The sequence below is a fragment of the Ambystoma mexicanum genome, chromosome 7p (genome assembly GCF_040938575.1).
Source record: "Ambystoma mexicanum isolate Mex_15411 chromosome 7p, UKY_AmexF1_1, whole genome shotgun sequence".
Lineage (NCBI taxonomy): Eukaryota > Metazoa > Chordata > Amphibia > Caudata > Ambystomatidae > Ambystoma > Ambystoma mexicanum.
In genome coordinates this window covers 194,781,891-194,805,112 of record NC_090939.1, presented here as the reverse complement: position 1 = coordinate 194,805,112, position 23,222 = coordinate 194,781,891, and the positions used below count along the sequence as shown (strand labels likewise).

General features: G+C 45.6%; 1 protein-coding gene across 3 annotated transcripts in view; it reads right to left on the bottom strand.

Annotated features, from left to right (window-relative positions):
* DSCAM (DS cell adhesion molecule) overlaps window positions 1-23,222 on the bottom strand; it is a 1,793,910-nt gene that overhangs the window by 653,542 nt on the left and 1,117,146 nt on the right. For all 3 annotated transcript variants that reach the window (XM_069636048.1, XM_069636050.1, XM_069636049.1), the window contains exons 13-14: window positions 5,696-5,792; window positions 4,921-5,049 (exon numbers count right to left, since the gene is read on the bottom strand). In XM_069636048.1, coding sequence (XP_069492149.1) covers window positions 4,921-5,049; window positions 5,696-5,792 — 226 coding nt within the window. The remainder of the gene's footprint in view (window positions 1-4,920; window positions 5,050-5,695; window positions 5,793-23,222) is intronic.

The window sequence follows — 23,222 nt, the reverse complement described above, 5'->3', positions numbered from 1 at the left end:
CAATCCTGCCTGATATGACTGCGGGTAGTTGGACCTCCTGAAAAACCCACATTCCGTTCCCGCCAAATTGGTCTCCGTGAGGAAGGCTACGCCTGGGGAGTGTCTGTTAAGGTACTGCAATATTAACTTCAGTTTAATGCTTGAGCCAAGGCCGTTCACATTCCAGGTCAGCAAGGACAACCGACCGGTTTGCGGTCCGTTAATGTGCTGAATGCAGTCGACCATTAAGGAGGATCATATGGACCATGTGTCCCCCCATCCGGTGCCCCCCCACTGAGTCCCCGCCGCCCTCCAACCCATCCCCACCAGAAGGTTTCACTTTATGAACTGAAATATTCTCTGGTATCCGAAATGTCCGATCTCTCATCCCGGCGCAACTGGCGCCGTCTACAACTGTTAACTTAGCATCAGGCTTTGCAGTGTTTGTTGCCCAACATCCATGAACTCCCCCCACCCTGTACTTCTCCCACAACGGAAGCACCTGTCGCCCAAACCTACAACCATAAACCATAAGAACTTGAACAGGGGGTTAGATCGCTGCTCCATATGTCCGTCCTGGGCTGCCCGTTTGAGTTTTTGTGTCCCATGAGTTAGGCGTCTCCTGTTTAGGCTGAAAGGAAGGGCAAGGAGAACGATAAGCCCCCTCTCCCAGAACCGCTCAGCTCATTGAAGGTCCGCCTGTGCCCCGACGACTCTAATGTCTTTCCATTTCCCCCGGGTGAATTATCTTCCGTGCTGTCCATACTTGGGATGGGTGTTTGCCCCTGGATCGGGGTGGCGGATCCGGTCTCCCCTCCTGGTGTGCAGTCTTTAGATCTCGGAGAGGATATAACCTGGGTTTCGAGCCATTCCCACGATTCTTACGGGTTTTGGAACACCTGGACCGTGTTGTTGTAATACAACTTCAAAGTGGCTGGGAAGAAAAGCGCATATTTAATGCTTAGTGCTGCCAGTTTTCGCTTAATGGAATCGTGGAATTAATGGAAGGCCTTTTGGACCTCGCGTGTGTAGTCAGGGAAAAAGCCTATCCAATTCCCATTGTATGCAATTGGGCCCTTTGAGCGCGCTATGTGGAGGATTGTGTCCCGGTCAGGGTAATTCATAAGTTTGGCTATTACTGTTCGTGGGGGCGCTCTGGGTACCGGTCTGCCCATGGGGACTCTGTGCACCCTCTCAATGGAGAAATATTTTGAAAGCTTTTGGGGAGCCATTAGATCTGCAAGCCAGTCCTCCAGGAAGAATTCCATGGACGGGCCCTGCTCCCGTTCGGGTAGCCCAAGGATGCAGAGGTTGTTGCGCCTGGAGCAGCCTTTACTGTCTTCGGTGCTGGCCGCTCCTCCACTATCTGGGCCGTATCTTCAGCATCGGAGATCCTCTGTTCTGTTTCCCCCACGTGGGATGACCGGTTCCTCAGGTCCTGACGGAGGAAGGAGACCTCTGAGGATAGTCCGTCTATTTTTGTTTCCACAGACGTCCTTGACTGCCAAATGCCGGTCATTATGTCTGTGAGGGATAGTGCATGGCCCATTTCACAGGTTGGATTGCCTCTCCCACTGTGGTCAGTGGTGGTGGGGACCTTCGCAGGGATGGCCGTGGTGTACTTGTCCATTTTGCTCTGTGCTATAGTTTTGCAGAGCATGTGTTGCACCATTCAGGGGGTGTCTCCGCCCCAGGGGTCCAGGAGGTGGAAACTGGAGTGTCGCCCTGGTGATTATCCCGGGTCCTGAGCTTTTACGGACACCGTGATAATGTCAGGGGGTGGGGGGCAGGGTCACTATTGATGTCCTTGGCTGCTTTCGGTCCCTGGGGGGAGGGGACCCCATGCCTGTATGTGTTCTATGGATTCTTTAACGCTTTGAGACTCTTCTTGTCCACACTGTGTCCCGCCGAGTCCCGGTCTTCCCCAGTCCAGTCCTCCCCCAGCCCTGTTTATGCAGGGGATATGTCAAGGGCAATGCCTCTCCCAAGTCCTGGGTATCCCCCTTACTTGTATGCTGCGACTCCAGTTCTTCCTGACTGCTTCAGTGTCATTGTGTGCCTCGACTGCCCACTGGTCAATCCGTGAGGTCTCCCACCACTCCTCAGTCTGGTGTCCACACTGTGTTGTTGCTGTGGCTGCCCTAAGGCTCCTGTATGCTGGTGCAGGGGCTTCCCAGTCTCAGCCCGTGTGTTCCGCTGGGTTAGAAGAAAATGGCGGCCTGAATGACCGCAGCGGCCCGGGTCCCGACCCCCAGAGACCTCTGGGGTCCGTCTGGGTCCTCACATCTGTCCCACCTCACTTCCTCGGAGGAACCCCAGTAGGACCGCAGGGGGATGGGGCCCGGGGGCCACGGTGGTCTGGGTCAGCGGCCCCAGGTTCCGGTGCAGGCAGCTGGGACACTGTCCGATTGTGCCCAGTCCTACCTTTCTGCCGCGCCTCGACCCCCAGGAGCACACCGGACCGAAAAGGGTTGGCAGGTCTGCCACTTCAGGTTCCCCAGTATGGGCAGGGTGTTCCTGCGACCGCTTATTCCCCTGCACTCCTTGCCTCCCACCCCCTGAGGTTGCTGCCAATTGGATGCGCTTCTCCTGGTTCCGTGGGGGCCTGGGCTTCCCCGCCCGGACCCGCGCCGTCTGCCAGGCAGGATAGAGTGGCTGTCTGGATGCCTATGGCATCCGAAGTCCCGGGCCCCAGGGAGTCCTGCTGGCTGTTAGGGGACCGTCCGGGTCCTCGCTCCTGCCACACCTCACGCCCTCAGAGGCAACCCAGCAGGACCACAGGGGCTGGCACCCGCAGGTCGCGAAGGTCCGGATCAGCGGCCCCCGGGTCCACCGCAGGCAGTTGTAATGCAATTCGATTGCGTCTGGTCCTTCTTTGGTGCCGCGCCTCAGCCCCTTGGAGCAGGCCGGGTTAGAGGGGATCGGCGGGTCCGCCGCTTCAGGCTCCTTCGTTGGGGTAGGGTGCCTCTATGTCCGCCCAATCTCCTGCGGTTTGCACCTCCTTCTCTTCGAGGCCGCTGCTGCTTGGCTACGCTTCGCTTGGCTCTGCCGGAGCTGCGGAGGGATGGATCCTCTCTGCGTTCTCTGACGCCCAGTCGGGGGAGGCGGTATTGCCCTTCTGCGGCCAGCCCAGTTCGCTTTGGCGCCGTCGTTCAGCTTCACTCCCGCGCAGAGCCACCTCAGCCATTGGTTCGAGTTTCTACCACAAGGCAGCCCCAATTTTCACCCAATCTTCATCAGGATGCTGTCGGTCCTCACTGCTTCCTGGGAATAATATCTTTACGAGGTTCATTTGGGATAATGCAGGATATTTGCAGGATTACGGGCAGCCCAGACGGAGCAGCCGAGAACTACGTCTGCATCCGTTGGCTGCTCAACAGCACCCCCTCCTCTCATGCTAAATATTGTACTACTTTTACATTTGCTCAGATGAATATGTCCTCTTCTGAGGCTTACATTTAGCTTACACCTGTTTTCCATTCATTATTATGTTGTCAGATATCTTTGTCATCAGCCTCGATTCTCTTTGCCCCTGATGAAAATCCCACACCAGAAAGGGGATTGAAACATGTAGGGTCATGTTCTCATTCATTTGGAAACCATTGTTCTAAAATTTGGATATGTATTGTTGTGTACATTGTATCTACAAACTTGTTTGTGTTAATATATGTTGTCCATTTCATTGGGTTAACACATGTAATCACACAGGTTATTTAGGCTTTGCAACATTAGTTGGATAGAGTGACATCATCTCTGTCTTCATCTTAATTAAACACTTGGACCTGAATAGTGAGGGTGTACTTCTCTCTACACCTCATTCCACCAAACAGCCCTTTATTTCCAGGAATAATTTCCCCAAAATATTTTAGAAATCTAAATCCCAAACAGCGGTCGGCATTAGCGGATTCTGAACCTCACCCCGAGGTGATACATTTGTGTTACTGCATGGTCTACGTGTGTGTGGAGAGGGAAAAAAGTATTAGGGATCCCACCCATGAGGCGTAACAGGGGAAGGGGAAAAGCAACAAAACCCCCCAATTTTCTAAATGATAATTGGGAGAATATAGGGTCAATAGTTCATTACAGAATCCCTACCACTGAGCACTTTAGAGACACTAGCATCTGGAGGGCAGTGAGGAAAATCAACTGTTAAGAAATGGAGTGTCTTTGTATATGTTCTTTAGTTAATGTCTTCTTGTGATGCGTTGGCGTGCAAGGAGAATTAAGGGGTACAGCATATGATGCACGCTTATAATAAGACCTTGGAGCTAGTGGATAGTGCTTCTCTAATGCGCCTTCACGTGCCTTACTTTCCACAAAGAATATCAGATTTTGTAACGTGCTCATTGTTTCTTCCTCTGGCATAAAATACATTCACTAATGCTGAACATGATTACAAATTGATATGATGAGGGCAACATTAGTGTCTGATTTTTCAGGGAATCCTCACCAGCTAGAAGTTGCCAAGAAACTTGAGTTGCCGCAGCAAACAGAGGATGGCACCTCTGTTGTTCTCAAAGAATTCCTGTGTGGGACCTGGAACTACCTAACACCTGGCCTCAAGGTCCATCATCAGATGCCCTACGACTCCAGCATGGACACACAAGCTACTGTAACCAGTCAACGGATTTGATTACGATAGCCAGGATTCCAGGGAACGTAACTTCAGAAAGGATGTTGATCTGTAAAAACAGTTAAGTGGCAGATCGCTCAAACTTGAATTGCAAGAACACCTTGACATGTTTGCTCCTTCACCTTGGCATTACATACGGCCCTCAAGCAAGCTCTTGATTGTCAAAACATTCACTGCTATTTAGATGTTGCCTTTACTGCGCTATTACAAAATCCACTGTCGTGACCAGAAAGGAATTTAAGCATCTTTTATGATGATAACCCAACATGAAAACAATGGCATTCATCTCGTCTGTATTCAGTGCTTACCTGATTTGTTCTTGCATTCTATATCGTAGCCTGTAATCGGGCTATTTCCATCAAAGCCCATAGTCCACCGTAGAGCAATGCTGCGTGCTCTCACCTCTCGGATTTCTATTTCTGGAGGATCAGGGGGTTCTGTATATCAAGCAAGATATTAAGATTTAGATAGAACAAATACAATGATTCAGATGAAGTTTAACATATGTGGCAGATTCTGGAATGCCAATGTTTATAAAGGTAATTTTATAATGGTAACCATTCTTAACATATACAGGCATGCAGATGTCTAGAGTATATTTTTGTAAATTGACATAGGAACTTCACCTGTACTTGACATGGTACTGTGGTAATAAGTGAAACAAAATGTATAATCGTTGGTTATCAATTACAATGCAAATTTCAGATTTACTGATACCCACATTAATGGCGCTCAATTTATTGACTTCAGAAAGATGAAGGGTCATGCTACCATGTTGCCACCAGAGTGGACACCGATCTGGTCTATCTGAATCGTGCCCATCTCAAAGGCTGTCATTTATGAATCGCGTTGATCAGCATCTATCTATTTTAATCTTTCATGGAATCTCTGTAAATATTTGATTACAAGAGATAATTTTACAAAACAATTGTGATTTTGGGGACCACGCAAATACATTTAACAATTTCACCAAAATGATGTTGAACACACTGGCCCGCCTTGCTTCAATGGCAGCCCATCTATAACGCTCTACTGTATGTAGTGCCTTTTAAGTATTTATTGCACATCCAACCTCTACCTTACCTTGCACAGTTAGCTGAATTATTCCTCGGTCCTCCCCAAAAGAATTAATTGCATGGCATGAAAAGAATCCAGAATCCTCTCTCACGGTTGGTAAAATCTACAAAACAGAAGAGAAAAAAAGTTTCAACAACACACAAAGAAGAAAGGTGATTAGCATTTAGTCAAAACCAGAACAACATGATAAAGTCTTGTTTCAAAATGTAAACCAATGAAGGACTGTTAATACTGCTGTGGAAACACAGAATTGTGGGATATGGATATGAAATAAACCTGCAAGTCCCTGTTTGATTTAGGTATTGAAACAGCAGTTTCTTCACATTTTCAGTTGGTTCTTTAGCACATATTTTTGTGAGTGCAGTAGAAGTAAACATTTTATTTCAGACAAATCTACAAAAATACACAATTTATACAGACAGACTGTTCCAAACCATTCACACACAAGATACCATTTATAAAACAACCATTGGCAATGTGGATATGTGTTTACAAGATATTTGTCTAACGATATAAAGAATAAATGTATCACAATAACATTAAGAATTGGGGAGGTGGAAGAGCATAGAATGGGAAGGGGGCTATGGGAGTACACCCCCATGAAAAAAGAGGTCCAACTACCAAAATGAGGCTGACCAAAATTACCACTCAAAAACTAGAGAAAATCACATAGAAATGTTTCCTTAAATGCATATTGTGAAGCCATGAGAGATAATTAATAGTATTTGGAGTTAAATTCATAAAAGGTTGATGAACTTTTATTAGGGGTTCTGTGACTCGACGATGGATAAGACACCTTCCTATTTTGAAGAAAGGTATGTAGTACAACCTTCTTAGATTTCATAATCAAACCATCTACATTTTCAAAGAAATAGATAATCGCTTAGAGTAGTCCTTACATGAGCAATCCGCTGGCTCAATCGAAAGATAGTAGATCCACCAGTTTAAATCTATTAAGAACCGCCTAATTTCTCTGCCAAATTTGCAGCCATTCTCAGAACAGCCACCCGTTGTAATTAATGAACTAAAGCAGTTACAAACGTCTGATAATACAATAGCTCAGCATTCGTATATTCCCTCGTCCCCAACTAGATGTAAAAAACTAAACTGTGTTTCTCGTGATCACCGTTAAAGGCAAAATTGCAAACGTTCCAGTGGCATAGTGAGAGATGCCACCTGACTACACGTCATACATGTTCAGAGGTGGCAATACTGTACAAACAGTATCAGAAAATCGAAACTGTAAAATCCCTGAGTTGGCTTGTTTGGCCTGTAGAGGCAACTACACTATTTGGTGTTTGCAGTCATTAACCTTTGAAAACCTGACCCAAGTAAATAAAAGGCCTTGAGCTTTATTAATGGTGTGACAGTACTACTGTAAACTGGGACTCTCTTTCTACCTTTGTGAAAAGCCATGACTGGAGATTTAAGGGTATGACGTAATTTCATCGCTGGATGTTTTTTCGCAGGGTTTTTTGCTGCGGATTTCTTTTCGGAAAAAAATCATCAAATTTTTTGGGGGGGGTTTAAAAATTATATAAATTGGTTGTGGTTGTACGGGGATTTAAAAATACTTAAAGGCGATGGGGGGTTTGGGTGGGTAACTCCCCAAAAAAAAATAATTTGATGATTTATTTTGAAAAAAATCAGCGGTAAAAAACCCTGCGATGAAACAGCAGACGATTAAATCACAAGGAACCGATTTAAGAACAGTCACTGTCATTGTACGCTTTTCCATAGAGTCAGCTTATCCATATATCACCTTTTGTAAGGCATACAGTACCTGACCTATAAGAAATACATCATCAGCAGAGACTAGATAATTAAATCTGCTTGGGGAAAACTGGAGACCTATCTAAAGTGGAGGATGTCTAAATCCTGCTTCGGCTTCTTTTTTGGGATGACGCAGTGATTATTTTTAAGTCTGAAAATGGACCAAGGAAGTTACTGCAGGGTTTCAAGTATATTGACAAAGAAAGAGCACATGATGGGAAGAAAAAAAAAAGAAACATCCCATTATTCGATGGGTAACAACTCTCGAACAAGTCAAGCAATTTGACTACCCGGGCATCTGTTTCTCTGTTAATAACTCCCAGTATCCAAGGTTGAAAAAAGTTCTCTAGTGTGTAGACAAGTTGTGGTGGGATGCTTAATTTTTCCATATCTTTTGAACCCACCTCATTTCTTCTGCCCTGGAAGCATATTGGGCAAAGGCAGTGGCAGCGGCTTAATATGCAGTCGAAATGTGGGGTTTAAGAAGTTGTCCTCAACTCGAGAAAGATGAGGATGCCTGTCTAAAATCATTTCCCAACATTCTCCTGCCAACTTCCCCAGTTGAAACACATGAGGACGTAAGTGTAATGGATAACACTGACAGGCTTGAGCCAAAACCCTTGTTCTTCTGAGGGCGAATCTGGGCAGTTCTGGGCCCTACTATTTCTAAACATAACTTCTGCAAAATGCTATTCCTGCCTGGGCATGGAAATCCTGGTTGGGTAATGCAATTAGGTGGGATAGGATGGCTTTGCATCTGGCCTTAACTGGACATCCACTGGAGAAATATAGAATTCTGATTTGAAGTCCCTGAAAGATAGAGACTGGGGGAAGAAAGTTCAGTCTCTCTTAGAGAAATCATGTTTGCATGGGAGGCAGTGCCAGTGTTTTGGTTTGGAAGTGGAGAGAGGATGTGAAGCATACTCGGATATTATGCATGTTGCAGATGTGTCTTCCTAGATTAGATTCTGCATCAGTACCCTCCCTTTAAGGTGACATGAGGGACATGGAGGGATTTAGAGTCCTCAGAGGGTGCGTCTGATTGCGAAAGTTCTATTAAGTCCATCACCCATTTCTGGCCCCTTTGCTCCCTATATAACTCTGTACTTTATAGCTCTTAAAGGCTCAGGTAAGATGTCTCTTGGAAGGCTTGGTCTGGGCACACAGTAATGTTAGTGCTATGCTGGCTTTTGTGGTACTCTAGAGCTTATGGTGGACCAGGAAGGTAATAAGAAGGTGTAAGGTTCATGGAGAAGTAACATATTATGGTATCAAGAGCACAGGAGCGAAAGGTGAGGGAAAGTACAAGGGTGATCTTCATTTTAAGTGTAATGATGGGTTTTATCTGCTGGATTTCAACATATCATGTGCATGTTTTTATAATGTGATTTTATAATATTATGCGATTTGTTTATTGAACTATCACGTGTTGCTGACCAGTAAAGTTTATGATATCATCCTACAAATGACTCTGGAGGCACTGTCAGTCAAGGTCAAAAGGGAAGATGATTCTAAACCAGCCAAATACAAACTAAACAGCAATGACATAGAAAAGGTGAAAGTACACAGCCAAGCTGCCACCCATCGCCTCCCCTACCCCCCGGGTATTACTAGAAGTATCCATGCATTCACCTCCTCTACCACACAGCCCATAATCCCTAGTCACAGTACAAAACTGCACCATAGTACTCAATACCTGATCCATAATACCCATTTCCCATAGTGCTGATCTTAATAGTTTAATTTCAATGTTATCAAAGGCAATTAATATGTACATAAAAGCAAGCACAGACAACCTTTCTTAATCATACATCGCTTGTCTGCTATTGGAGAAAGGTCCAAACACTGCTGTGTTGTACTCATTGATAGATCAAAACCAAGTCGAGAGTCTGACAATGGCCCTCATTACAAGTCAGGTGTTAAGGGTTTAACGGCGCATTTGGCGCCGTTAAACCTTAACGCCTGACTCACACTTTAACGCCTGCTTTTTGCAGGCAAGTCCAAGGCGCTAAGCGACCTTGGTGCTAATTACGGCACTGTAATTTACGGTGCCGTAATTAGCGCCTTCCCCATCCCCATTATGCCCTATGGGGCAAAAATGGGAATGGGGAAGGGCAAATGGTGAATGGGGAATTACCGCCCCACTCACCTTGGAATGGGGTGGTAATTCCGCTATCCACCATGGCGGAATCCGGCATGGACCATGGTGCTAATAGCACCATGGTCCACTGCCTGACTTTTAATGAGGGCCAATGTATTATTATCTTCAACTGAGTTGAGGAGCTTTTTATAGCTACATTTACTGAGGGTCTTCAGGGATATGTCACTTACAGAGGTCTGTAGCAATTGCGGTCAGAGCATAAAGCTTTTAAACACAGCGGGGCCATGTTTCAGGTTAGTGATTAGTTCCAATCCTAGGACATTTATCTGTAATGGAGCCCATTAATTGGGCCAATTTTTATTCAAGCCTACTGGGACTTCATCAGGACCTGTTCATTCAGGAGCATAACTCTCCCAGAAATCTTATCACTGCCTGAATATTTATTTAATATACTAGGTATTCCACACCGGAGTGTAACATATTATAGAAATAGGAATAGAAGAAACCAGCCAGGACACATGGGTACGTATCACACTCCATGCTTATGGAAGATAGCTGAAGGCATGGCCACTCACCTGACACATCTGCTGTCATACACTACTCTAAGACACATTACCCAACACCCCTGCCATATGAATGCAGATACACAAAACGGCAAAAATGTGGTCTAGCAGCACACAATGATTCTTCTGTGCTCGCATACTGTCCAGAATACCTCCCAGCACCCATCCACATACCATCTCGACATGGGTGGCTAGAGGGTACTTGGCCACCCCTACACACCTTCTTATTGGCTAAAATGCATACACGCATTCTAACCTCCTCTGACAAATTTCTCATACCTGGAGTTCGATCCCCCGAGGGCATGCAACTTACAGCACTTTGAGACCATGCAAATGGGAAAAGGCGCTATACAAATGACAATTACATTACATATACTCTCCAGTAGTGATTAAACCATTGTGAGCCAGACATGTTCCAAATTATCACAAGATCAGCTGGGTTAGAAACTGTGTCACAAGTGTGATGAATCATGCAGAGTCACGAATGATAGTTCCCCCCGCCCCACTTATGGCCTGAGGTGGGCATCCGCTACCTTATACTGACCCGGGAGCTGGTATTATGAGGGGGCATCATGAGGGCGGGGATAACTACCGGGCGGAGGTGATGACTCTATTAGGAGAGATGCGATACTCCCACCCCTTTTGAAGAAAGCATTACACCTAAACTGCTGATGGCATGCTGCCATTCTGAGCAGAAAGTCATTCATACCACAAATACACATAACACACATTTAACATCCTTTGTGTCTGATGTTTTTATTCTAAACAAAAATCCTATGCATGCCAACTCCCATAATGGCTTAAGTACTGAGAAGAGGAAGTGGCAGAAGGAGTTAACATGGATTGAAAGAACCCCAAGCTAAACATGCAGGCTAGTTGTTACAATGAGGCTCAGCTGTGCGGGACATTTAAAAATAGCTTACTGCTTCAACTGAGGTCAGAGAAGAGAGAAGTAGTGCTGGCAAAGCGGGAAGCAGAACAGCAGGTGAAGGCAGATGCACGGGAATGCACTTTGCTGAAGAAGACAGGTGCTTTCAAGATGCCGCTTGTAAGCAGTACCTACAGGAGTGGTGGAAGACCCATGGAAGCATAGCAGGCACCAGGGGAGAGCCGCTGAGGAGTCGGCAGCAGCAGCAAAGCTGTCGAGGATGCAGTCGTACCAAACAGCAGCAGCTCACTGGCAAGTGAATGTGGAGCCAGCGGGAGAGCTGAAAGAGGGTCTGCAAAGAGGGAGACGCCATCCCCGAGTGAGGCCATTGCCGCAGCAATGTGCCACAGTTTGGAAACGCTATCAGAAACCGGTGAGTCTATCCAGCGATGGTGGGGACCCTGGAGTGTGCAGACAGGCATCTGAACAATTAAGAACTCATTTTGACTGCCTACCAAGTAAAATAGAAACAAATGTTATTACAAGCAGATGAATGTTAATGAAGACATTGAACAAGTCTCCATATATGAAATATCAATATCGGGAAAGTTGGAACAAGTAGTATCTAAAGCCAATGAAATATAGACAGTGGAGGAATACAGCTGGCTATACTGAAAGACAGAGAGAACATTGAAAGACGTCCTGATAAACGAAAAACATACGGCAGTGAGCCTTTGGGGGAAAGATACCTGGTTGGAGATTATACCAGGGGATCTACAAAACCAAGAAGGGGATTCCTGGCACTGGCAGGGGAGTACACCCGGTAATCAATTTAAATTATATGAAAGTAGAAGACATTGTGAAAAGAGAGCATGCCAGCAGATCTAAATAATCTACCGGAGGATTCCTGGCAGTAGAGTATACCAGGAAGTCATCCTTAAGAAGTTGTTGTATTTGTATACAAGAGACACTTCTGCCATCCTTAGAAATGTATTGCGTGGAAGAGACACTTTTGCCCTCCTTGAAATGTTTGTATAAAAGAGACACTTTTGCCAGCCTTGAGAAGTTGTTGTATGGAAGAGACATTCCTGCCATCCTTAAGGAAACATTGTTTGAAAAAGACACTTTCACCATGCTTCCTGAAATAATCCAGGGGAAGGCAACCACCCTCGGGATCGAGGGACTTTTTGTAGGAAGAAACCCTTTTTGTTGGATTTTTCTATTTGCTTTACATATGAACACCATTTACTAAACAGAGATCAGAGACATTTTTCCTTGCACTTTTTAGTTACTAATTTCTAATGTGAGAGTCAGATATGTTTTGGACACAGGGACAGTTTACATAATTTTGACGATGAAGCAAAGACTGATATTTAGTTTTAGTTTCCTAGGCAGAGAAACTCTGTTTAGGATAGGGACAGAAAGGCCTTTATCCAACCCCTTTGTTTTAATAAAGATGTCTAATGTTGAAAACATTACACCTTTGTGTCTGCCTCTCCAACCCCTCACACAAGCTACCATACACCAAAACTGTTTCAAGTCCTGACTTATACAAAATTACTGATGTTTGTTATGTCTTTAATTCCATCTGGTTCCCGCTCAATGTGAATGCCTATATTGAGTGCGAGTTTCAATGCATTTGATCAGTGTTGAGTCATCCTCTTTTAAGAACCTCAAAGGTTCATTAGCAGCCAGATGGCATCTCTTACCAATCCAAGAGTGCTTTCATCCACCAAATCTATGTGCTGTGTTTGTAGGTAGACCCGGCCATCTTAATGGCTTTGTTCAAGGTATCCAAGGGTGTAATCACACATTCGCTACCACTCCATAGATAAGTTAGAGCGATAGTGATATTGCACCTTGTCTAAACAATTTCTGAAGAATCACACTACAATTACTGTGATCCCATTTGAATCCACGTTGACTATCAGAACTTTGAAGTGAAAGAGCTTTTGGGTCGATTCTTTATAGTCCAGTATTGTCCAAGTTGAGAGTTAACACAAGGAGTTAATGTTCCCGTTCAACCCTTGCGTTCAATAATCTTAGAGCCTTATAGACCGAGGGGGCATCATTACCATGGGATAAGGATCTGCCAGCAAGCGCAGAGTGCCATGCATGGGGGGGAACAATGCGATAATGACCCCTCCTGAAGTCTATAAGGCTATTAGCACATAGTGGTAATAGTAGTTTGTGTTTAGTAGTTTTGGTGCTGAAGTAAAACATGTTAAAACAGTAATTAACAGTAACAGCAAACTGTGTGAGCAAATTAAATGCATTTTTCGATTTGTAGCATTTGATAAACAATGTTGTCTTCAGAAATTAGGCATTTTTATTGAAACGTGGTTAAGCTGGAACAGGTTTAAAATGATCACGCTCGGGGTGTAATGTAAAAGAACACTGTTTCTCTAAATGAAAGGGAAAGGGGGTTTCAATGATTTAGGTTTCTCTGTAGTGTGTTAAACTGGATGTTCTAGTGAAATAAATATCCTCCCAGAGAGTAGTGTCTTGATAAAACTTATCTTGCACAGATATTGCATTGTTGTTTCCCTGACTCCTTTTGAAGGGAGAAAGTTCAGCATGAAGTCAATACCAGTAGTTATGGACTGCACTCCGAACATTCTGCTTGGCTGGCAAGAGGTCAATAGCAATCCCAAGTACAATGACCAGTTGCACATCACATAAGAGATCTTCAAGTTGTACACAATACACTATAGAGTTGTCTAAGCCTTCCCTCGAGGCCATCAATCACTATACTGATCTATAATCCAGGTGTGTCCATTCTGACCCAGTTGCGTCAGTAATATAAAGTCCATTGGCCATGAACTGGAAATTAGTTTTGCAACCCACCCTAGTGAGAATGTTAAGACCTTGGCTATAATCAGCTGCATGTCACCAAATTATCAAGGCCTCGTTATGAATATGTGTTTAACGTACACATATGGTATTTTAAATACCTCCAATTTTTAAAATATCACTAAATTATGAGTTTTAATTAGATGCCATGTTTCCCATGTGAGATACATAGACAGCTCTGCATAGATAAACCCATATGGGAACTATACTAGAAGACCCCAACACATAATTGGTTGGTGTTTTTAAAATATTAGCTATTTAAAAGACAATGGGCCTCATTACGAGTCCGGCGGTAACCTGCTGGTTTTTCCGGCTCAGTTACCGCCGGACTCGTTTTACCATTCCACCTCTGTGATTCCCAGAATTATCGGGGCATTACGACCCTGGTGTCCCGGGAATTCCCGAGGCGGAATTCGGTAAATCCAGGACTCAATGAGAATGGGGAAGTGGAAACACCGGCACCATCTCGTGATGCAGGACTCGAGATCGGGCGGTCCGGAAATAACAGTTATACATGCAAGTGTGTGCACTGCCTTTTGCCCTCCCCTTTGCACTCCGCCATGAAATCGGAGTAAATGCTGCCTGCCATGCACGCGTTGCAGGCATCATTTACAATCAATTCCTATGTAGTCCTTCTGCCCGTGTACTTCATCGGAATCCCCAGCTTTTGCGTCGCATGAAAATCCAAGCTGGCACAAATGCTGGAGTATTTCTATGGTTGAGGGGGAAGGGAGCAGCGAAAACATAAATTATGTACCATCCCTCCTCTCCAATGTACAAAGTCAGGAAAACGAGGTGCACCATCAAGTGAATGCATAAAGGTGCTTTTACTTATCAGTTCGTCAAACTGAAAATGATCTCCATAGAGTCTGATTTTCATTTTCATTTTTGTATTTTGCCTACTATGGTTCTGGTCACCTAACAGTGTTGTGTGTTGGTCTCAGTGGTGCTTTTTTGCTTTTATTGTTTTATTGTCCCTGGTTTTGGTGTTGGAGAATGCAGGTCCTAATTTTCCTATTCAGTTGAATATTGTTATTTTGCTGATTCCCTTGTTGTCTCCCTAGTGCAGGTGGTTCTATCTATCTATCTATCTATCTATCTATCTATCTATCTATCTATCTATCTATCTATCTATCTATCTATCTATCTATCTATCTGATTCTTATATTGCGCCACTGATAGGCCTCAAAGCACTCACAAGACAGATACAACAATTAACCAAAAAAGCAATTATCAGAAGGAGGAATCTAGGTCGGTAGAGTGAGGGAAAGGCCTAGCCCAGATCAAAAAGATGTGTTTTGAGTTGTTTCTTAAACTGGGCAGTTGACCTGCAGCCCTTAAGAGCAGACAGAAGCTGGTTGCAGAGATCCGGGGTCCAGGCATGAAAGCCTGAGCCACCAATCATCTTCAGCAGAACTTGTGGTTGCTGTAGAAGAATGTCTTTGTTGGAACAAAGAGTTTGCCAAAAGGGAACTCTAGAAATTCTGGCTGACAGGTAATTCAGGGCTTTACCTGTCAGACAGTTATGGACTAACATGGTGCCTTTGAATCTGATTCTTTGACTAACAGGCAACTAGTGTAGTCATCTGCAAACACCAGTAACATTCTGAATCGTTTTTTACATTTGCCTGGAGGGAACCAATATGCAGGCTATTGCAATAGTCCAGTTTGGTATTCATAATGGCAGCCTCAATCATGGCCCGGTTGGACTCGGAGAGGTATGCACAAATTTACCATAGTAAGCGAATATAGGAGGAGGCAGAAGATTTAAGAAAAAGAACGTGTTTCTTAAATGAAAGATGGGAGTCAAAATTGACCCCCAGGATTTTCATATAATCAGAAACCTTAATGGTGTTGCCTGCAATACAAAAACTACTATTGGAGGAATCAACATGATTAGGTTTGACCGGTGTACACAGGATGAGCAATTCAGTTTTCTTGTTGTTGAAGGCCAGGGAATTTTTCGCCATCCAAAGTTATCTGGCATAAAAATTGCCTAACCATTTCTAGATCCTTGCTGTGAAGGCCTGACAGCTCTATCACAATCTGGGTGTTGTCTGCATAATTTGCGAAACGGACACCCAAGTGAGGATAGGAGATCGCACATTGGTTTTATATAGGAATTAAACATCTCCTCGACCATTCAGCAGCGTTTGACTCAGTAGGCCACCAGACACTCACTGGCATTCTACATCACTCCATGTGGAACAGCAAGACGTCCTCAACTGGTTCCAATCCTACATAGCTAACCACTACCAATTCATCTATACGGATTCCTCCAGATCACTAAATCTACCCATCACTTTCCCCCTTGATCTTCAAACTCCACATAGAACCACTCAGAACAGTCCTAGCTCCACACAGCATCCACATCCACCAAGACTCATATGACACACAGCTCTACCTTGAGATATCCTCTGTTGGAGTCATCCGCAGGCTCAAGGCCTGCCTCACTTTGATCCAGTCCTGTATGTCCAGTGCTCATCTGAAGCTCAACCCCTCCAAGACCGAATTCCTACTGCTAACCAAGAACACACACCACATTGATACCCCAACCTTGCTCTGCTATAAAGACAGGGGGATTTGCAGCACAGCTGTCACATCCCGTTCTTGTTGGAAATTACCATGGCGTTTATATGAGCGCTCTTCAACACACAGAACCCACTAAACTACAATTCCCATCTTCCTACTATGTTAGTCACGTGACACGCACGCACCACGTTGCCGTGTCTTCTGAAGACCGTATTTAATACTGTCTGTTCGAGTGCCCAGCGCTCCTAAACTGTGTTAGTTTCGAGCGTTGTTTCCTGACTCCTGTTTGATCTTGAATCCTGTGCTGAATCCAAGCCTTCGCCCCTGCCCTTTCCTTCCTGTTTCCGATGCCCGCCCCTCTTCGACTGATTTCCCCGGAATCCTTGAACTCGGCTTGCATCTCGACCTCCACTTGTTAAAGTCCTCTGGCTGTGACGCTTTTTTCACTCGAGCACGTTAATAAAGGAACTAGCATGAAGTAACGCTTATTTCCTTTGCCCTTAATTTTGTTTACTTCAACAATCATTTTTTGACACTGTTTAATGTGGACGCTTTGCTGAATTCTTTTAAGTTATGGGTATTTTTTGGACGCTTTGCTGAATATACAATTGGATTGCTTTGGACATATTGGGACGCTTTGCTGAAATCGATTTGGATCACTTTGGGATATTCTTTGGGACGCTTTGCTGAGTCTACTTTGGAACACGGTGGATATCTTCTTGGGACGCTTTGCAGCACTGAGGTCCTGAGGCACTGACGCACTCCTCCTTCATCGTTGATATAAGAATTCCCCTCTTTGTCCATTACTAGTAGGTTACTGGTACATTTTTGCTACGGAACAGGTAAGAGTGGGTACTTGGGGGGTGTTGTTTGCTGTTAATTCGGCAATACCTGGCTGCATTCTGAACGTCTGCTCTGTTCTTCCCTCCTTTAGCTCTGCTGAGTCTGCTCCTGCCTTTTCACTCAAGCCCTCAGCCTGACAGGTGGAATAGATTCATTGTAGGCTGAGCTCTTGGGGGGGAAGTCTTTGGCATATCACGTTAGAGACTTTCGTGTTCGAAGACAGAAGGATACTTTTCCATAACTGGGAGAGTAGTATCTGTGGCAACTGGGATACCATACCTAGGCTGTGACAGATTTAGGAGCCTCAATTTTAACCGTCTCTCGGTTATGGAGGCTGCATCGGACCCATTGGCAGCCCTCATGCAGGCTTTTTCTGCTCTTCGTACCGATATGGCATCAGCACATGCAACATTACATCAACGCATGGATGTTTTACAGAGCTTTGTGCAGCCCTTACCCCATGACGAGGAATTCGGTGACGCCGCGCTGCGGCGCCTCCTCCTGTACCACTTGTACCATCTCCGGCTCCAGCTCCAGTAGTCCTCCCTGGGCCATTCCCTTTGGCCCCACCAGAACGCTTTTTGGGTGATCCCAAAATGTATGGGCCTTTGTGAACCAATGTCGCCTTCATTTTCTTTGTCGTCCCTTGGCATTTCCTGATGCTACTACAAAGGCGGCATTTGTTCTTTTCCATCTGGGTGGCACTGCTGCAGCATGGGCTAATCCATTGCTAGAAGCAGATGACCCGGCTCTGTATGATTTCGATAGATTAATCCAAGCCATGAACAGTGTTTTTGATATGAGATATAAAGCACAGTCCTCGGATCTGGAATTCTTGGCTATTAGTCAAGGCAAGTCGGATCTCTTGACGTATCTTGCCCGTTTTAATCAATTAGCGGCTGAAACCACATGGCCAGAACAGAAGAAATCGGCTGTGTTTTATAAAGGTTTGTCAGACGACCTGAAAGATGCCCTATCAGTGGTACCTGCTCTTCCATCTGGCTTCCCCGAATTGCTAAACTTAGTCTTACAAGTCGATGCTCGACTCCGGCAAAGACGTGGCGAACGTCGCTATCCCGATATTCGCAACACCCCTCGACCAGATGGAAGCACACCTGTTTCTCAGGGAGAAGCTAAACCTATGCAAATCGGGGCAATTAGGGGTCCATTGTCCAAGACTGAACGAGAAAGGCGGGTGGTGAATAATCTATGTTTCTACTGTGGACAGTCAGGTCATTACATCCGTCTGTGTCCTAAAAGACCCGCTAAGTCGTCGGGAAATGCCAGGACTCGCCCTTGAACCGGGCCTTCCGGACGAGTCAAATGATCCCAGGCCCGGGTGAGTGTTTTCCGTCTTCGCATGTTTACCTTGCTATGTCCTTTACGGCTCCCGGCGTCATTACCTTTTCCAATCCGGTAATGATAGACTCAGGGGCTAGCGGGAATTATATGGACCTTAAGTTGGCCAAACGTTACGGACTACCTATATTTCCTAAAGCAAGACCTGAGGAAATACATGCGGTAGATGGGTTACGTTTAATATCTGGACATGTGACGGATCAAACAGGTCCACTACAAATGTCCACATTACAAGGACATTCGGAATCCATCACTTTCGACCTTATCACCGCCCCTCAATTTGGCATCATTCTGGGGCTTTCTTGGTTGCAAAAACACAATCCTGTAGTTGACTGGGTTGAACAAACTGTACGGTTCTCCTCCTCTTTTTGTATACAGAGGTGCTTTACGTCCCGTAATGTAGCGGTATTGTCCCCTTGTCTAGCGATGGTAGATTGCCTCCCTTCTATCAACGCCACGTCATCTAACCCCGTTTCGGTCCTCCCTTTGGAATACCAGGAATTTTCTGATGTGTTTAACAAAGGACTTTCAGAAAGACTGCCCCCACACAGATGCTATGACTGCCCCATCGACCTGATACCTGGAGCAACAATTCCCCATGGTCGAATTTACTCCCTTACACAGAAGGAGGAAGAACATCTACGGAGCTATATTGACAACGCCTTACGTTTCGGACACATACGTACGTCCCGTTCACCAGCGGCCTCCCCAATATTTTTTGTGCCAAAGAAAGAAGGGGATCTGCGCCCCTGTGTGGACTACCGCGCCCTTAATAAAGTCACGGTGAAGAACCAGTATCCGTTGCCACTTATTACTGAGCTCCTCGATAAAATGACCTCCTCCACTATCTTCACCAAGTTGGACTTGCGGGGGGCATACAATTTGGTGAGGATGCGAAAGGGAGATGAGTGGAAGACTGCCTTAAAGACAAAATATGGGCTTTATGAATATTGTGTGATGCCCTTTGGGCTTGGTAATGCCCCGGCGACATTTCAGCATTTTGTAAATGACATCTTCAGGGATATGCTGGATTGCTATGTTGTTATCTATTTGGATGACATTCTAATATATTCAGACACTTTGCCCCAACATATACAGCATGTGTGCTCTGTTCTACTTCGTCTAAGGTATACTCTCTCTTTGCAAAACTGGAGAAGTGTGTGTTCCATGCATCATCTGTAGAGTTTTTGGGGTTTCAGATTTCCCAAAAAGGAGTACTCATGTGTACCTCCAAGGTTCGGGCAGTTTTGGATTGGCCCGTTCCGAGCTCAGTAAAAGCTCTTCAATCCTTCTTCGGTTTTGCCAATTTTTATAGGCGTTTCATCGCCTCATTTTCTGAAATAGTAGCCCAATTAACTCGGTTGACTAGTCCTAATGTTCCTTTTTTGTGGGATGAAGAAGCGCAAACAGCATTCCAGAACCAGAAGGACGCTTTTACCACCGCTCCTGTATTACAGCACCCCAATCCAGCTCTCCCATTCATTGTGGAAGCAGATGCCCCTGCTATTGCAGTAGGGGCCATCCTTTCGCAGGTTTGCCTCGCTACTCAACGCCTACATCCAGTGGCTTTCCACTCTCGAAACCTTACCCCAGCTGAGCGTAATTATACGATTATGGAAAGAGAACTCCTTGCAATCAAGGTGGCGTTCAAGGAGTGGAGGCATCATCTCTTAGGTGCAAGACACCCGATAACTGTGTATACAGATCATCGAAACCTTCAGGCCTTGTCGCACGTGAAATGCACCAACGCCAGACAGATACGTTGGCATTTGTTTTTTACCATGTTTGATTTCACGGTGACGTATCGCCCTGGTCCATTACATGGAAAGGCAGATGCCTTATCCCGCATTGGTATTGACACAGAAACTGTCAAACAATCCACCCCGGTATTACCATCAGGGGCTGTTATATGTGTTTGTTCGGTCTCTCCGTCAATTGTAGTCAGTTTATGAAGATGGGCCAGGGATCATGTTTCTGTCCTGAAGGAAATGGACGCTGAACTGATCTCCGGACTTCCCTACGTTAAAGGTCTACTATACCTACCTGACAACCAAACCAGACGGAAGGCTCTTGAATGGTCCCATGACCTCCCGTTAGCAGCCCATCCTGGCCAGGCAAAAACCTACGATCTTTTGCACCGTTGGTGCTGGTGGCCTGGAATGAAGAAAGATACCGAACAATACGTCCGTAGGTGTGCCGTATGTACACAATGCAAAAGACAACCTGGTAAACCCGTTGGTCTTCTAATGTGTATGCCTTTACCACCGCACCCATGGCACACGGTGACCCTGGATTTTGTGGTAGAACTCCCCTGTATCGGGGGTATGTCCACAATTCTTGTGGTAGTGGATGTCTTTAGCAAGATGGCTCGGTTCATACCATGTTCGGGAATACCAACTGCTCCCACATTAGCAAACTTATTCTTTGACCATGTGGTATGCTTTTTTGGTCTACCTACGATTCTGATTTCCGACCGGGGGTCTCAGTTTACCTCGCGCTTTTGGCGCGTTCTCACTTCCTCATTGGGTGTTGATGCCCGCTTGTCCTCGGCCTACCACCCCCAAACGGATGGCCAGACCGAACGTACCAATGGCACCATGGAACAGTTTCTTCGATGTCTGTGTCTACAACATCAATCAAATTGGCTGTCGGTCTTAGGTGCCGCGGAATTTGCCTATAACAACTCCCTGCACTCATCGGTTGGCTGTTCTCTGTTCTATGCGTTATATGGGTTGCATCCAAGGACCCTTCCACCTGTTTTGCCTTCCCTACGGCAAGTTCCTGCAGTCAATGCAGTTAGGGATTCATTGATTGCCATCCGTAAATCCGTATCGGCACATCTACAAGCTGCACAACATCGCACCAAGATACAGGCGGACAAGCGGCGTGCTCCGGCTCCTCCTTATTCCTGTGGGGACCGCGTATGGCTCTCAACAAAGCACCTGGCCATTCGGGGTAAACGGAAACTTTTACCATGTTTTGTGGGTCCTTACACGATCCTGCGGTGTCTCAACCCCGTTGCTGTTCGTCTGGACATACCAGTACATTGGAGAGTGCACCCGGTCTTTCATGTCTCCTTGCTTCGGCCTTTTGTACCTGGCACCCGATTGCCTCCCATCCCGGCCCCACTTACCGTCCGTGGCGAGGATGAATACGAGGTGCGTGCCATTCTAGACACCCACCTCTGCTGTGGGGTTCGGTTCTATTTGATTGACTGGGTGGGGTATGGCCCAGAGGACAGGTCCTGGGAACCAGCCTCTAATCTGAATGCACCCCGTTTGTTGCGTGCTTTCTGGTTGCATCACTTGTGCGGGCACTGGAGAAATCGCCCTTTGTGGAGGGGTACTGTCACATCCCGTTCTTGTTGGAAATTGCCATGGCGTTTATATGAGCGCTCTTCAACACACAGAACCCACTAAACTACAATTCCCATCTTCCTACTATGTTAGTCACGTGACACGCACGCACCACGTTGCCGTGTCTTCTGAAGACCGTATTTAATACTGTCTGTTCGAGTGCCCAGCGCTCCTAAACTGTGTTAGTTTCGAGCGTTGTTTCCTGACTCCTGTTTGATCTTGAATCCTGTGCTGAATCCAAGCCTTCGCCCCTGCCCTTTCCTTCCTGTTTCCGACGCCCGCCCCTCTTCGACTGATTTCCCCGGAATCCTTGAACTCGGCTTGCATCTCGACCTCCACTTGTTAAAGTCCTCTGGCTGTGACGCTTTTTTCACTCGAGCACGATAATAAAGGAACTAGCATGAAGTAACGCTTATTTCCTTTGCCCTTAATTTTGTTTACTTCAACAATCATTTTTTGACACTGTTTAATGTGGACGCTTTGCTGAATTCTTTTAAGTTATTTCTGGGTATTTTTTGGACGCTTTGCTGAATCTACAATTGGATTGCTTTGGACATATTGGAACGCTTTTCTGAAATCGATTTGGATCACTTTGGGATATTCTTTGGGACGCTTTGCTGAGTCTACTTTGGAACACGGTGGATTTCTTCTTGGGACGCTTTGCAGCACTGAGGTCCTGAGGCACTGACGCACTCCTCCTTCACCGTTGATATAAGAATTCCCCTCTTTGTCCATTACTAGTAGGTTACTGGTACATTTTTGCTACGGAACAGGTAAGAGTGGGTACTTGGGGGGTGTTGTTTGCTGTTAATTCGGCAATACCTGGCTGCATTCTGAACGTCTGCTCTGTTCTTCCCTCCTTTAGCTCTGCTGAGTCTGCTCCTGCCTTTTCACTCAAGCCCTCAGCCTGACAGGTGGAATAGATTCATTGTAGGCTGAGCTCTTGGGGGGGAAGTCTTTGGCATATCACGTTAGAGACTTTTGTGTTCGAAGACAGAAGGATACTTTTCCATAACTGGGAGAGTAGTATCTGTGGCAACTGGGATACCATACCAAGGCTGTGACAACAGCTGACTGCCTTCACTAAGTCCCTTGTGATTCACACCGACAGAAACTTCTTCTTCAAGAAGCACACAGCAAAGAAGACACAAATGGCTTGATACCAAATTTACCATTTTGCAGACAATTAAGCAAACAACTTCTGATCTGCTGTCCAGGCCTTGGTCCTCTCCCACCTGGATGGTGGCAATGCATTCCTGGCACTTCTGTGATGTGCCCTATAGGC